At 41.7% G+C, this 17762-nt stretch overlaps 1 protein-coding gene across 2 annotated transcripts in view; it reads left to right on the forward strand.

Annotated features, from left to right (window-relative positions):
- Positions 1 to 17762, forward strand: part of CCDC126 (coiled-coil domain containing 126) — a 52208-nt gene that overhangs the window by 17084 nt on the left and 17362 nt on the right. For both annotated transcript variants that reach the window (XM_082259920.1, XM_082259921.1), the window contains exon 2: positions 9454 to 9839. In XM_082259920.1, coding sequence (XP_082116046.1) covers positions 9602 to 9839 — 238 coding nt within the window. In that variant the 5' untranslated portion in view covers positions 9454 to 9601. The remainder of the gene's footprint in view (positions 1 to 9453; positions 9840 to 17762) is intronic.

The following is a 17762-nucleotide window of genomic DNA, read 5'->3' on the forward strand; positions in this document are numbered from 1 at the left end:
TTTCTGTTGGTATAATATTTGTGTCTGTTCTTGTGCTCAATAAACTTGTTTTGATAAAAAATAACAAACCTGTTATACTTGCCTGCTCTGTGCAGTGGTTTTGCACAGAGCAGCCCAGATCCTCCTCTTCTCGGGTCCCTCTTCACCTGTCCTAGCCCCTCCCTCCTGTTGAGTGCCCCCACGGCAAGCGGCTTGCTATGGGGACACCCGAGCCGAGCTGCAGCTCAGTGTGTTCATTTAGACACGGAGCTGCGGTTTGGCCCTGCCCGCTCTCTCTCCTGATTCACTAACTGAGTTTGATTTACAGCAGCGGGAGCCAATGGTGCTGCTGCTGTGTGTCAGCCAATTAGGAGAGAAAGTCCCATACAACTGAGGCACTTGTGGAGATCGCTGAATAGAGATGGGCTCAGGTAAGTATTAGAGAGGCTGAAGGGGGCTGCTGCACACATGCATAGAATGCATTAAGATAAAAAAAAACAACCTTCTGCCTTTACAACCCCTTTATTTTAACCACTTTAGCCCCGCTTACATTGAGGCTACTGCGGCAAAGTGCCGCGATCCCGTCCAGCGACGTAGACCTACGTCGCTGGACTCCGCCCCTTGTGGGCGGCGCTCGCGCGCCGCCGGAGGCTCGCTCCCGCTGTGTTCATTCACAGCGGGAGTCGGGCCAGCGGAGGAGCAGCGGCGATTGCCGCTGCTCTGCCCCGATCGTCGGGGATCGAGTCTGGAGATCCGCCCGCTGTGTGTAAACACAGCGGGCGGATCTCCATAGTGACAGGGACTGACAGATCGGAGTGTTCAGCATAGCTGGACATCCGATCTGTCCTTCTGTCACACAGTCACCTCCCCCCCCACACGTCAGTAAGCACCAGGCATACATTAACCCCTCCCTCTCCAATAAAATTAACCCCTTCCCTGCCAGTGTCATTTTTACAGTAACAGTGCATATATATAGCACTGATTACTGTAGAAATGTCACTGGTACCCCCAAAAGTGTCAAAAATGTCAGTCAAGGGTCCGATCTGTCCGCCGCAATGTCGCAGTCCCGCAAAAAAAATCGCAGATCGCCGCCATTACGCGTTAAAAAAAAAAACACCAAAAATGACAGAAATCTTTCCCTTAGTTAGTAAACGCAATAACTTTTGCGCAAACCAATCAAAATACGCTTATTGCGATTTTTTTTACTAAACATAGGTAGCAGAAAACAAATTGGCCAAAAATTTAAAAAAAATTTGATTTTTACATTTTTTTTGGGGGGAATTTCATATAAAAAAATGTGAAAAATATTGTTATTTTTTCAAAATAAACGCTATTTTTTTGTTTATAGCACAAAAAGTAAAAATCGCACAGGTGATCAAATACCACCAAAAGAAAGCTCTGTTTGTGGGAAAAAAAGGACGTAAATTTAGTTTGGGTACAGCGTCGCACGACCGCGCAATTGTCAGTTAAAGTCGCACAGCGCCGAATCGCAAAAAGTGGCCTGGACGGAAGACAGCAAAATCCTCCGGTGGTAAAGTGGTTAAACAGATTTTAACTCTTGCTTGAAGCGGAACTCCACCCAAAAGCGGAAGCTCTGCTTGTCTCGCCCCCCCCCCCCCCTCCGCTGCCACATTTGGTACCTTTTGAGGGGCAGAGGGGAGCAGGTACCTGGTTTTGACAGGTATCCACTTCCACTTTCGGCTCAATTCGCCACGCAAAGTACGCTGAAAGTTCGCCCCCCCCCCTCCCCCCACAGCTGACTCCATCACAAAGCGCGGCGCGATTCGCTCATGCGCAGTAGGAAACCAACTGTAAAGACATAAGGTCGGGGTGGGCGGAACTCCTCTTCAAGTATGTGTATTTTTCAGCTATCTATTTAGTCATATTCAGGTTGTGTAATGCTGGTTTCTAGGTTTTTAAAGTTGGTTCCAAGTTCTGGGTGAGATTTGTCCAGACCAGATATACATACACAGGAGGAACAGATAGTGAGGATTACACCCAATATACAGAACAAGAAAAGCGACATTATGAAGCATTTATTTATACTGGCAAGTGTAATCCTAAACCTTGTCTGTATAGTATGACCATATAATTGCTCTTCTGATTGCTAGGCTTTTTGGTGCAGTTAGTGGTGCTGGTAGAGCTGGGACCCATATTTCCTTCCATGTACTGTATGTAGTTAATGGCATTGTGGATAAGTTTGCTGGGCTTAGAGGTAGGAGAGGAGTCTTAGGCCCCTTTCACACTTGTGCGACTTGTCATGCGATTTGGGACTGCAAAATCGCATGACAAGTCGTTCTCCCATTCATATTTATGCGACTTGAAGTTGCACCAACTTCAAAGTAGTTCCTGCACTTTTGGCATGATTTTGATGCGTTTTGAGGAAAAGACATTATAAGCCCACTCGCATCAAAATTGCGTCAAAATTGCGGGGACAAAGTCGCATCAAAATAGCGGTAAAATCGTGCGACTTTGAAGTCGCACAAGTGTGAAAGGGGCCTTAGGAGGATCATTGTGGAGAAAAAAAATAACAGAGACAGAATGCTAGGGTTGGTAGAGCAGTAGATTCTCGTTGATAGGTCTGCTTAAAAGGTATTTGGACCATCTACTTTCACAGCTCTTCTGCTGTGTGAAATTTAAAGCAGAATTAAAATGCTATTCAAAAGAGAAGTATAAAAAACTACAGGATCAACCCAATAGGGCGCCCTAACTAAAATGATCCTACCACTGCGCCTCTGCAAATAGAAGATAATGCAAGCAAATAGAATTATTAATGAACAGCTGCCACTTTTAAAAAGAACATATAATAAAAACATATCTACTTCAATAAAAAAACATTCAAACAGTAGATGGTGGCACTAAACATGATCACTCGTGCATAAAGTGATTAGATAACATCAAGTCCAAACAAAGTCCATGTATGAACACTTCTGGTAAAAGAGAAGGAGAGACACGTACATGGAGGGCATTTACAACTTAAGTAAAGTCTAATTAAATCACAAAGAATTAAATATATTGAATTTAGGACTAAAATGTGCCCCTAAAAAAAGCACTCAATAAGTTTGAGGTGTGTATATATAGATACTCATAAATTTATCAAAAATTTGAATATGAAAAAATATTTTTTAAGTCCTCTAGCTGTTCCTTTTAACCGAGTTACCACTGTGCATGAGTATGTTGACCGTGTGCAATAAATCCACTTTTAATCCCCAAATAACAATAATCATTACATTGAGGCAGTGTTAATTTCGTCGACTAAAATCGACTAAAACGTTTTCGTCGACTAACACAATTCAGATGACTAAAATACGACTAAAACTAAAATGGCATTTTAGTCTTAAGACTAAAATACGACTAAAACTAAAATGGCATTTTAGTCAAAAGACTATAACTAAAACTAAATCGAAATTTGCTGCCAAAAATTAACACTGGTGCATGCTCAAAGCATAAATAATAACATATTAGATTTTTCACTCCAGGACCAGCAGTAGTATATAATGAGTTTGGAAATTGTAGAGAAATGCTTAAATAATGCATTACAAATTACAATTGAACTACACCCATTTGATTATAGATGACTAAAATGAGTTTTAGTCGACTAAAATGTAGGGCGTTTTAGTCGACTAAAATATACTGGAGTTTTAGTCGACTAAATACGACTAAAACTAAAACACTTGCAGAAGACTAAAATAGGACTAAAACTAAAATGCCATTTTAGTCCTAAGACTAAGACTAAAACTAAATTGAAATTTGCTGCCAAAATTAACACTGCATTGAGGTATTTAAAAATGTGGTTTTAAAAGACATGGAGAATCTCACATCCACTAAAAAAGTGAACCCTGATTATATTATGGAAGGAATCGGATCTTTGGAAGAGAGAAAATATATTATCAGACCAGCCGACAAAGGAGGTGGAATGGTGGTGATGGATAAAGAATTTTATCACACTCAATTAATGGAATTTTTAAAGGATAAGTCCATATATAGAGAGCTTACCTGTGACCCCACAGAAGTGTTTAATAAACCGCTTAATATATTCTCAATGAGTTAGGATTTAGAAGTAAGGCTTTAAATAAGAAGGAAAAGTAGTATTTGATTCCCAGGCAGTGCTGTGAGGATTCCTTCTATATATACACATTACCTAAAATCCATAAGAATGCTCATACTCCTCCAGCGTGACCGATAGTAAATGGAATTGGATCAGTCACATCTAAATTGGGTGAATATTTTGATATTTTTCTCCAACCTAGTGTGCTCATCACTACAGCTTATTTTTGACACATGTTGTTCACAAGTTAAAATCATTTTTTTTTTGCTAGAAAACTACTTAGAACCCCCAAACATATATATTTTTTTTAGCAAAGACTCTGGAGAATAAAATGACGTTCATTGCAATATTTTTTGTTATGCGGTATTTGCACAGCGGTCTTTCAAACGCCTTTTTTTTTTTTTTTTTTTAATTACATTTCACTGCATTTAAAAAAAACGAAACCATAAAGTTAGCCCATTTTTTTGTATATTTGTGAAAGATGATGTCACATCGAGTAAATGGATACCCAACATGTTGCGGTTTAAAATTGGGCACACCCGCTGAATAGCGACAAACTACGTTCAATAAAAAATAAAAAATTTCCATAGGCAACGCTTTAAAAAAGTTTAACGCTTACCAGTTTTGAGTTAGAGAGTAGCTCTTTTTTTTAAATTATTGCTCTTGCTCTGGCAATCACGGCGATACCTCATATGTGTGGTTTGAACAGCGATTTCATTTGAGGGCGCGACTTACGTATACGTTTTCTTTCATGCGCAAGCTCACGCTCCTTTTTTTTTTTTTTTTTTTTCTGTTTATTTTATTTATTTTTTTAATTTTAGCATAAGTTAAAAAAAAAATCTGATCACTTACATTGCTGTCACAAGCAATGTAAACATCCCTTGTGACAACAATAGGCAGTGACAGGTACTCTTTATGGAGGGATCGGGGGTCTAAAAGACCCTATACCCCTCCACTATACTTTCCTGTAGTCAAAGTAGCGAATACAGCATTTTTGAATATTCAGAAAGTAACGGGAATAAACCTATGCGCTACCAGTAGGTATAAGACGTGAGTAACCAGAAAAAAATATATATAAAGTGGAACACCAGGACTAAGCAGCCAATTCAGTAGTGTCACCACATACCACAATAATATATGAATAGAGAGAATCAGCGCTCAGGTCCTTGAAATGATGGACCACCCAATAACTGAACAATAAATATATGAAATACATAGTAAAAGATGTGAATAAAAATATTACTGATGCAGCGGTGTAATCAAATCACAATAAATATCCGAAGTATGGTATAAAAGATGCAATAATCAGTCAGCGGTCATAAATAGATAAAATAAATACATACAAAATATAATATAGATATAATAAAGTGATCAGTGCTGAGTAAGTGCAGAAGTGATGATAAGCACCAGTAGCTAAAAAGGTGGCGGTGATTCAACTACATAGATTAGAATAAGAAAAGACAAAATATAAATCCAAGTGTGAAATATAGTGAAGAAATTAATGAAAAAATTGGCGATATAAATCCAAAAAGTCTCCATAAAAAGTAAAGTAAAGATATATTCATGTGCTAATATATTCAAGTGTTAAAAAGTCCATAGTAACATTCAGTGATTATAAAAAGATGATTCCAGTGAGTAAATATAGTGCTCAAAAGTCCATAAAAAGATCCGGTGACTACAAAGATAAAACCATAATTTCGGTGACAGCCAGGTGCGGTGGTAGGTGAGCTAAAAAAATCCAGCATTAAGTGTAATGGCCGCTCACCTCCATTAACACTCAAATGAGCGTTTTGGTGCAATCGTTCACCATATAGGACCTCTTGATCTTCTCCAGTAAGTATAATCAAAAAATGCAGGTCACTTAGTTAGATACAGGAAGATACGTAAGACAAACACAGGACCGCCGATGCGGTATACTCCGATACTTCCGGTCTCGGCCGTAGACCTGTGATGAGTGTTAGTGTGTAGATCCCAGACAATCTCCGATCTCTGTCCTAATGTCACTCCAGCTCCTCGGTCTAGCAGTGCAGATTAGCTGATCCTTCCCCCCCACCCTGGCTCATTCCAAGGTAGTGCAGGGGGAATACACGAGGGAATACACTTAAGCCCTGCGGTGTTTACTTTTTTGGGTGACTGCTGTCGTTGCTTCTCTTTACACTATAATGCAACATGATGATGCTTTGTTTGCATTGAATTGGGCGATAAGTAGACGTGATGATATCCCACACACCCAGAAATCTTTTTTGGGGAAGGTGTTAGATTTTTGTATCTCACATAATATAGTTCTGGTACCAGAATCATTATTATTCTCATTATTATTCTCTAGCGAATCTGTTTATGGCTGAATAGGAAGACAGACGTTTCTTCAATACGTGTAGACCTCAGTTAAAATTATATTGAAGATTCATAGAAGACCTCTTGATAATATGGGAAGGAACTGAACAGACATTACAAGATTTCCTATCCCACTTAAATTGTAATGAAAATTAATATAAACTTGACTACCAAATCAGTGAGCCTTCTATTCACTTTCCTGATGTCATGATTGAGAGGAATGGTGGTGAATTGTCAACTAAAGTTTATTTTAAACCCACTGATAGAAACAGCTATTTATCAATGAGAAGTGGCCATCACCCATCATAGATTAGAAATATTCCTAAGGGTCAGATGTTATGGGTTAAAAAGTAAACCTGAAGATTTTATTAATTAGTCGTTTAATGTTAAAGAAAATATTCTTACAAAAAGATTGAGAGGATTTTTTTTAGATAAAACAATCAGTGAAGTGGCACTTTTACCAAGAGCTGAGTGTTTGAAGAATAGGGATCACAAATCGAGATTAGAATCAAATCAGATTTTTATTTCTAATTTTCACCATCAGTATAAGGGTATTGAAAATATATTCAAGAAACATTTGGTATATTTTAGGCATGGACAGAGATTTGGGACCACATATCCCTGATACCCCCGAGGTTCAGTGGTAAAAAAATTTTTGGATCCACCTGGCCAACAAAAAAATTTCATTGATAAGAGAGTTTTTTTTCCAATGCCGACAGTACAGATTAGTAATAGAGGTAGAAAGAACCTCTATTACCAGCGTTGATAATAAAGAATTCACTATAATTTAATTTATCACTCGTAATTCAACAAATGTGGTTCATTTATTATGGTGTCCATGTGGGTTCTATTATGTTGGGAGAAGAAAAAGACTATTACAAATTCATACATCTGAACATATAGCCAACAGTTAAAAAGGTTTAAAAAACATAGTGTCTCCCTTCATTTGAGAGAAAAACATAACCGGGGCCCTTCTCTTTTACAATTTTGTGGAATTGATTGTTTATTCTTCTTGGAGGGGTTCAAACCGAGTGAGAGATTTATTACAAAGAGAAACAAAGTGGATTTTTTTATTGAAAAGCCTTGCTCCAAGGGGTTTGAATATTGAATTAGACCTAAATTGTTTAATCAGTAATTATTAGTTTCTTTGTGCTGTATGATTAACCACTTCGGCCCCAGACCAGGCCCTATTTTGCAATTCGGCACTGCGTTACTTTAATGGACAATTGCGTGGTCGTGCGACGCTGTACCCAAACGAAATATACGTCCTTTTTCCCACAAATAGAGCTTTCTTTTGGTGGTATTTGATCACCTGTGCGATTTTTTTTTTTTTTTTTTTTTTTTTTTTTGCGCTATAAACAAAAAAAGAGCGACAATTGTGAAAAAAACAATATTTATCACATTCTGCTATAGGACATTCCCAAAAAAAAATATTTAAAAATCAAATTTCTTTAACATTTTAGGCCAATTTGTTTTCTGCTACATATTTTTGTTAAAAAAAATCGCAATGAGCGTATTTTGATTGGTTTGCGCAAAAAAAGGGGGGATATGTGGGACTTTAGATGAGGCAAGGACTGGGTAGGGTCATATGCCTCCATCCCTGGTACAGATAAATGAGGAGGGATGTTTGGGACTTTAAATGAAGCACACAGCTATAAAGTGATGAAAAATCTATGTAAAATATGTTAAACCTATTTTACATTGATTTTTCATCACTTTATAGCTGTGTGCTTCATTTAAAGTCCCTAACCTCCCTCCTCATTTAGTGGTTTGCTCAAAAGTTATCATGTCTACTAACTACGGGAAAGATTTATGTCATTTTCATTGTTGTGTTTTTTTTTTTTCGTTTTTTTTTGCGGGACTGTGACATTGCGGCGGACAGATCAGACCCCTAACTGACATTTTTGACAACAGTAACATTACTACAGTAATCGGTGTTAAAAAATATGCACTGTTACTGTAATAATGCCATTGGCAGGGAAGGGGTTAACCCTGTGGGTGATCAAAGGATTAATGTGTGCCTATATGCTTACTAACTGTGTAGGAGGGGGGGATTCTGTGACAGGCACAGACAGATCGCAGTTTCAGCTTAGCTGAAACGGCTGATCTCTCCCTTCCTGTCTCACAGAAGATCCGCCTGCTTTGTTTACATAAGCAGGTGGGTCTTCTCTCCGTTTCCCGGATGATCGGGGGAGGAAGGTGGCAATCGCCGCCTTGCCTCCCGCTGTGGCCGCCGGAATCACATGCACTCCAGTCACGTAGGGGAGCCGCACTGTCGCACTATTATTATTATTTCATAATTGTAGATTTTGTCAGGTTGAGCATGGGTTAATGTCTCATGCATTTAAAGTCTCCTGCAAGTGAGTTCATCTATAATTACATATATTGTATTGGCCGTGCTCTGTTCTTGGTATGTGGAGTGTGAGCTGCACACATCTTGATGGCGAAGACACAGAACCTCCTATTGGCTGATAGTAATTTATAAATTAGCATATTCAAGAGCACATGCACCGCAGACGTCAACGGCTCCATGCAGGTTTAATATCTCCTAAACCGTGCAGGTTTGGGAGTTATTAATTGCACCTACAGGTAAGCCTTATTATAGGCTTACCTGTAGGTAAAAGTCATTAGGCGGAGTATACTATCGCTTTAAATTTGGCTGGTTCCTGGTGAGCTGGCTGAATTTTGATCCATCTAAAGCTGACCTCAGGCCACCTCTCTTCAGCTATGACTAAAATATTACTTTTGATGTCCGCAGCTATATTTGGGGTAAAGGTACTTCAATCCCAGCACATAAAACAGGCTTTCTCTTACGTCCTCTGACAGTCGCCGCCCACTCATACAGTCTTCACCAATGGGTATTGACCTCTTATCCACAGGAGCAAGCTAGGCTTTTCCAATGGCCAGAACAGGTAGTTCTTGATATCAGCCATAATTTAGAGCTTACGTTGTAAGAAGTCATATTTTTTTCCTCATAATGTAAACCTGGTTGCAAACCCAGTGGATCTGGGGAAATGTTGGCATTATTAATTAGTAAAACTTTAATATCATACCTGTTATTGGCACTTATAATTCTGTGTGTTGTTTTTCAGATGCTACAGCTGCCATTTGGAGAGAAGCACTGTTTCCATAAAATAAGCTATGCAACTGAAAATGACACATCCAGGACCATTGCCTGTGTCTGATATCTCGGGAAGAAGCAATATTTTGGTGTAAGCTGTGTATCTTGGGAGCCATACCATGTATTTAACATTCTCCAGAAAATCTGTGTCACAGAAACTGAGCATTTTACTTCTTGCCTTTGGTTTTGTTTGGGGACTGATGTTGCTACGCTACACGTATCAGTATCCTAGGCATCAGAGCAGCTCAGAGCTCCGAGAGCAGATATTAGACCTGAGCAGAAGATATGTCAAGGCCTTAGCTGAAGAGAATAAGGACCTTGTAAATGGCGGGAATGGAGGATCCATGGCAGGATATGGTAGGTAGAACAGAACTTGTTTCACATTTCGCTAGTCCTGAAATAAAGCTACATTGTAGCATTTATAAATGATATGGAAACCAAGAACAACACATGGTACTATAACATGATGGAACAGGATTAATCAAATCTGAAGGTCCAAATGGCCAATATACCAGCAAACAATTTTTTCTTACAGGACTCAAAGTACATTCCACATTCACGGTTAAATGTAATTGTTGGATTTTCGTACATTGAGGCAGCTCCAAAGCCTGCTCTTCATTCAGACTGCCACCTAGTAGCCTTCATCTAGTGGAAAAGATTGCTGTAAGTAGTGAGATGAAGGGCAGCGGAAGACTGTCGGCTGCACCAGTTTCTCTCTCTAGCAGCCAGAAAAGATGAAGGTTTATGTACAGTACTGTGCAAAAGTTTTAGGCAGGTGTAAAGAAATGCTGTAAAGTGAGAATGCTTTCAAAAATATATATTTTAATTGTTCATATTTAAAAATGTACAAAATGCAAAGTGAGCAACAGAAGAAAAATGTAAAACAAATCAGTATTTCGTGTGACCACCCCTTTGGCTTTAAACCAGCATCAATACTTACACTTGCATACTTTGTACACTGGCACAAAATCCGGGGTTTAGTAGTATTTGAGTCAGGGGTATGATTAACCAGTTCTAGTAGGCAGATGCTAATTATGATTAATTTCATATGTAGGTTGAAACTGTCAATAACTGAATCAGAAACAGCTGTGTAGGTGGCTTAAAACTGGACGAGGAAGGACAAACTCCGCTACTAAGGCGAGGTTGTGAAAGACTGTTTCATGTCACAGGGCATACACCAATGAAACAAGACACAGGGTAGTTATACTGTATCAGCAAGGTCTCTCCCAGGCAAAATTTTCAAAGTAGACTGGGGTTTCAAGATGTGCTGTTCAAGGTTTTTTGAAGAAGCACAAAAAAATGGGCAACTTTGAAGACTGTAGACACAGTGGTCGGCCAAGGAAACCTAACGCAGCAGATGAAAGATGCATCATGCTTTTTTAAATTTAAATGTTTTATTATGCACTTCAGCATAACATCATACAAGTTAAAGATAATTTGACACATGGCTTGATACAGCAAAAACTCAAGAGTTTGGTTAGTAAAGCCTTGCTAGACAAAATACAGCTATCTAATAAGTAGAGCAAACCGTAATAGTTCAAAGACTATATCGGCGAGTCATTTTTAGGTTCCCAATTTCAGGAGTGACACATCATTCTTACCTCCCTTCAACATCGGAAGATGTCCAGCAGTGCCTTCAGAACAGGACTAGAAAAAACAGTGGGACCCAGCGACACCCATCTACTGTGCTGAGAAGTCTGGCCAGAAGTGGTCTTCATTGAAAAAATTGCAGCCAAAAAGCCATACCTCCGATGTGGAAACAAAGCTATGCGTCTTAACTATACCTGAAAACAGAGGAACTGGGGTGAAGAAAAATCAGATTCTCTGGACTGATGAGTCAAAATTTGTAATATTTCCCTGCAGCAGAAGGCAGTTTGGCATGGTGGAGGTTCCTTGCAAGTATGAGGCTGCATTTCTGCAAATGGGAGTTGTAGATTTGGTCAGAACCAGCGGTGTCCTCAATGCTGAGAAATACAGGCAGATACTTATCCATCATGTCATATCATCAGGGAGGTGTGTAATTGGCCCCAAATTTATTCTGCAGCAGGACTATGACCCCAAACATGCAGCCAATGTCATTAGGAACTTTCTTCAGCGTAAAGAAGAACATGGAGTCCTGAAAGTGATGGTTTGGCCCCCACAGAGCCCTGATCTCAACATTGAGTCTGTCTGGAATTACATGAAGCGACAGAAGGATTTGAGGCAGCCTACAGCCACAGAAGATCTGTGGTTAGTTCGCCATGATGTTTGGAACAACCTACCTGCTGAGTTCCTTAAAAAACTGCAAGTGTACTAAGAAGAATTGATGAGGGCAAAGGATGATTTCACCAAATTTGATTTGGATTTCTCTTTTGTTCATTTACTTTCCATTTTGTTAATTTATAAAAAATAAACTAATAACACTTCTATTTCTGAAAGCATTCTTAATTTACAGTATTTTTTTTCCACACCTGCCTAAAACTTTTGCACTACAGTACTGTAGTTCCTAAAAAAAAGTCGTTAAACAACAGGACATATTAATGATAAGGTAGAAATGTTTGAAAAAAAAAAGGTTGGAGAAGGTGCTGGGCAACAAAGTAACACAAATCTGGTTAAAACCCTCTGAATTGAATTGGTTTCCTTTTATAGGTGTCATTACATTAAGACAGTAGGATACAAAGAAGAAGCAACCCTTAGACTGTGCAGATCTTCTGAACAAAATCCTTCCTGTATTTTTTTATTTTTTTTGAGCAAATCCTCCATCTTTCAAACAAAAAGTACCGCTAGGTCAGACTTTGGAGGCAAATTAGACCACGCACTTATATAAAAAAATTCATATTTCTCTTTAGTTCATTGACGGACACAGTTTCTGATCTCCATAACCGTTCGGTTATACTGCCTCCTACTGTAGTAGGACACTAGGCAGAAAAAAGTCTGGCTACGCCAATGGCCAGTCCCAGGGAGTATACTCCCTCTCTCTGCTGTAGGTACTCTTTTCTGCCTAGTCAGAAGTAAGAACCTAGTTCCTTGCTCGGATCTTTGCTCCTGGAAATTTTTTTCTGTTTAGATAGAAATTTTTTTCTCCTGTTTTTTCCTGTGAAATCTACAATCAGCTGGTGGACTGGGCGATGGGCTGGATAATCTAGACCCAGTGGTCACCCCAGTGTGGCCAGTGAGCGCATGCAGACCTCAACATAGCCCCAAACGTCTCGCAGGGTCGCATACGACCAAGTCTCAGTGTTCCTCCTGGCCAACAGTCCCCCCCCCCCCATTTTGATGGAGAGGGGTTCTGTCTGGGGCAGTGCCCGCCTGGTTCCTAGTATGGTGAGTAGCTGTCCCTCCCCTCTCCCTCTGGAGGGTTTTGGGGTGGATGTGGGCCCCTCCTTGTGATGGTCAGACCCCCCGATTCCCATTAGGCACCCCATCCCCTTTTCATCTGTCCCCCCTCCACATATGTTGGGGCTGTTTAGAGGGTCTGGTCCACCTCCTGGGGTGGGGGCAAGGCACTATGCTGGCAATGGGGGCCAGGGGGGGGTGCGCCGCCGGCGACCGGATGATCAACTGTGCAAGGGGGAGGGGTTTTACCTGGTGGGGGCTCCTGCCAAGGCCCCCCATCCTGCCTGGATCTGTCCTTGAGGCCTGGGTTCCCTCCTGGGTCCCTGTAAGCCTCGTGGTGCCTGGCAGGGCCACCATTTTGTTGCAGCCTGTGTGTTTCTATGCACGGAGGCCATGTTTGTGTAGTCCGGTGGCCATTTTGCGGTGGTTTGCCATTGAAAATAGCAGCGCTATGACCAGTGGAGCCCTGTAGGCAGCGATTTCAGCGGTGGGAGCCCCTCCTCATCCTCTGGTGCTAACTCCTGGGTCCTTTTACTTCCTGATCGCCGCACGTGGAGTGCAGATTATCCTGGTTGCTTCAGGTGCCTGTTTCTGCTGTCTGGTGGGGTTCGCTCCCTTTCTACTGAGGATCACTTGGTGCTTGTGCCTGGCGATTGGGTGGTACTGCCAGCATTCTGGGGGTTGACCATTGCAGTGTTTTATACTTTTTGTGGGGTCCCCCTGGTTACTCGTGGAGACTTTGGAGCTCATCTCCCCACCTGATACCCTCTTTGAGGCTGCGAGGCCCTCCATGTCCCAACCATCCATTGATGCACTGACGGCGGTCCTGGAGTCTTTTGTGTCCCAGGTGGAGGTGGCTTTCGGGGCGATGGATAGAAATAGCCCCCCCCCCCCCGCCTTCCCTTGCCTCCTCTATCTCATCAGGTCCTGAATCTGATTCGACCACCATGGACGTAGGTCACCCTGCTGGGTCTGCAACCACGCGCACGGAATCCTCTGATCGTGAGGATGATTCCTCCACGTCTGCAACCACGCACGAAAAGGTGCTTGTAGAAGTACTGATTGTATCTGTGTGTGAGACCTTGAAGATGGAGCATGCAGCTGCGAAGGAGGCGCAGGTTCCCTTTGACACTCATAAGCCATCCAGAGCGGCAAAGGTGTTTCTTTCCTGGCCTATTTTGTCAGAATTGTAGCTAAAGAGTGGGGATGACCAAAGCACCTCCTTGGGGTCCCTAAGCGCTTTACTAGGTGTTACCCCTATGAGGAGTCCCTTATTCAGAAGTGGACTGTTCCACTGGTGGTGGACCCTCCGGTTTCCAGATTGAACAATGCAACCATGATTCCAGTTGAAGAGTCCCTGGCCTTTAAGGATCCGGCTGACAGAAAGGAGGAGGCTGTGGCCCACAGTATGTACACTTTGGCTGGTTCGGCACTGAGGCCGATATTTACCATTGCTCTGGTGTCGCAAACTCTGACCGATTTCAGATCAGACAGACAATGATTCAGGGTCAGGTTCCTCCTTTTCCTGTTAAGGCGCTTAGAGCCTCCTGGGCCATCATCAAGCGTCAGTGACGAGGTTTGCAAGGTGGCCACCTGGTTGTCAGTGCACACTTTTTTTTCAAAGTTTTATAAAGTGGATGTGTTGGCATCTTCGGATGCTTCTTTTGGCCACAAAGTTTTGCAGGCTGCTGTTGAGAGGACCTGATCCTCTTTGAGGATATATTGTTTTTTCCAGGTGGGCACCAGTTGTTTTTGTTGAGCTCTTGTTGCCTGGTTGGCTACAGTTTTAGCCTTGGGAATTTTTCTTTTTTTTTGCTGTTTCCAGCCCTCATGTTTAACACTGCTTTGGGACGTGCCAACGGTTATGGAGATCAGAAGCTGTGTCCGTCAATGAACAAAAGAGAAAATGAGATTTTTGACTTCCCGTAAAATCCATTTCTCTAATGTTAATTGACTGGCACAGCACCTACCCCTCTGATTTGCCTATATCAGAGAGAGGGAGTATACCCCCTGGAACTGCCCATGGGCATAGCCAGACTTTTTTCTTTCTGCCTAGTGTCTTCCCCTAGGGGGCAGTATAACCCAAGGTTTATGTAGATCAGAAGCTGTGTCCGTCAATGAACATCAGAGAAATGGATTTTACGGTAAGTCAAAAATCGCGTTTTAATTTATACATTGAAAATATAAAAGGGGTTTACATGGAAAAAGTTTCAGGTAAAAACATGTATTCGCATACACTATCTCACAAAAGTGAGTACTCCCCTCACATTTTTGTAAATATTTTATTAGATCTTTTCATGTGACACCAATAAAGAAATGACACTTTGCTACAATGTAAAGTAGTGAGTGTACAGCTTGTATAACAGTGTAAATTTGCTAAACCTCAAAATAACTCCACACACAGCTATTAATATCTAAACCTCTGGCAACAAAAGTGAGTACACCCCTAAGATAAAATGTCTAAATAGGGCCCAATTAGCCATTTTTCCCCCCCAGTGTCATCTGACTCGTTAGTGTTATAAGGTCTCAGGTGTGAATGAGGAGCATGTATGTTAAATTTGGGGTTATCCCCCTCACTTTCTCATACTGGTCACTGGATGTTCAATATAGCACCTCATGGCGAAGAACTCTCTGAGGATCGGAAAAAAGAATTGTTGCTGTACATAAAGATGGCCTAGGCCAGTGGAGGCGAACCTTGGCACCCCAGATGTTTTGAACTACATTTTCCATGATGCTTATGCACTCTGCAGGGTAGTTGAGCATCATAGGAAATCTAGTTCCAAAACATCTGGGGTGCCAAGATACGCCATCACTGGCCGAGGCCTTAAGATTGCCAAGACCCTGAAACTGAGCTGCAGCACAGTGGCCAAGACCATAGAGCGGCTTAACAGGACAGGTTCTCCTCAGTACAGCCTTCACCAGGGTCGCCAAAGAAGTTGAGTGCTTGTGCTCAGCGTCATATCCAGAGGTTGTCTTTGGGAAATAGACGTAGGAGTGCTGCCAGCATTGCTGCAGAGGTTGAAGGGGTTGGGGTCAGCCTGTCAGTGCCCAGACCATACGCCGCACACTGCATCAAATTGGTCTGCATGACTGTCGTCCCAGAAGTAAGCCTCTTATAAAGATGATGCACAAGAAAGCCTGCAAACAGTTTTGGTGAAGACAAGCAGACTAAGGACATGGATTACTGGAACCATGTCCTGTGGTCTGATGAGACAAAATCAACTTATTTGGTTCAGATGGTGTCAAGCGTGTGTGGTGGCAACCAAGTGAGGAGTACAAAGACAAGTGTGTCTTGCCTACAGTCAAGCATAGTTGTTGGAGTGTCATGGTCTGGGGCTGCATGAGTGCTGCCGGCACTGGGGAGCGTTCATTTAAGGAACCATGAATGCCAACATCTACTGTGACATACTGAAGCTGAGCATGATCCCCTCCCTCCAAGTGCTGGGCCGCAGGGCAGTATTCCAACATAACGACCCCAAACACACCACCAAGACTACCACTGCCTTTCTAAAGAAGCTGGAGGTAAAGGTGATGGACTGGCCAAGCATGTCTCCAGACCTAAACCCTATTTAGCATCTGTGGGGAATCCTCAAAGGGAAGGTGGAGAAGCGCAAGGTCTCTAACATCCACCAGCTCCGTTTAAGTGATCATGGAGGAGTGGAAGAGGACTTCAGTGGCAACCTGTGAAGCTCTGGTGAACTCCATGCCCAAGAGGGTTAAGGCAGTGTTTGAAAATAATGGTGTCCACACAAAATATTGACACTTTGAGCCCACTTTTGTACTTCCTTTTGTTGCTGGCAGTTTAGACATTAACCTCTCTGGCGGTATGATTCTTTCGGATTTTAGGTGCTGAAAGCGGTACCATTATTTTGCATGTAATTCTTAAGAATGAGCAGCCCAAACCAACTATTTACATATGATTTTTTTTTTACTGTGCGTTCTTCTTTATAACATCTCGGGTATGATAAAGTTTGAAACACAAAATCATATATTATAATATAATAAAAAAACTATAAAAAAGTTAAAGTGTGTGTGTGTGTGTGTGTGTGTGTGTGCATGTATATGTGTATATATATATATATGTATAATATATATAATATATATATATACACATAAAAAGTACAGTAAAACTGCTGGAAAGGGCACGGGGGGGGGGGGCAAACTAATGTGATTTTTTTTTTTTTGCATTGTATCAGTGCGTTTTGTGTGTTTTACATTTGAATTTGCCGCCGGTTCCACCCCCCTGCGAACATCACGTCGCAGGAGACGGAAGCCGGGGCACGGAGAGGATCGGAAGGAAGATCCGCCGCTAGACACCGCCGGGATACATCGCTTGATCCCGGTGACAAGGTAAGTAACCCCGCTTTCAGGATCCAGCGATGCTTCTGGCGGTACCCCGAGTGTGGCTCGGGGTTACCGCTTTTGGCTCTGAAATTTAACCCCGAGCCACGCTCGGGAATACCGCTAAGAAGGTTAATGGCTGTGTGATGATTTTTTTGGGGGCGCCGCAAATTTACACTGTTATACAAGCTGTACATTCACTACTTTACATTGTAGCAAATTGTAATTTCTTCAGTGCTGTCACATGAAATGTTTATAATAAAATATTTACAAAAATGTGAGGGGTGTACTCACTTTTGTGAGATACTGTATGTGCAAAATTTGGCCATTGGCGGCCAGGTACTTCCAAAATATGATCTGATACGTGAGCCCATGTGCCTCTCCAAATCCTCCATCTGTTAAAGAGTATGTCAAGAAATAAATATTAAAAAAGTAAAGCAGTACATTGGCAATACATGCATATTACCCCATGTTTTATCCCTTTAAAAACCCTGTGGGTACAGAAAAATATCTGCTGATCTGCCAGGAATGCACTGAGCTCTTAAGCATTGCCGTGGGCTAACACTCAGCATTTTTGTGGACTGAAGGGTCCGCCCTGCCCAGTGTCATTTGCTCAACCGCCCC

The sequence above is a fragment of the Pelophylax lessonae genome (genome assembly GCF_965119305.1).
Source record: "Pelophylax lessonae genome assembly, chromosome: 5".
In the NCBI taxonomy this organism is placed as follows: Eukaryota; Metazoa; Chordata; class Amphibia; order Anura; family Ranidae; genus Pelophylax; species Pelophylax lessonae.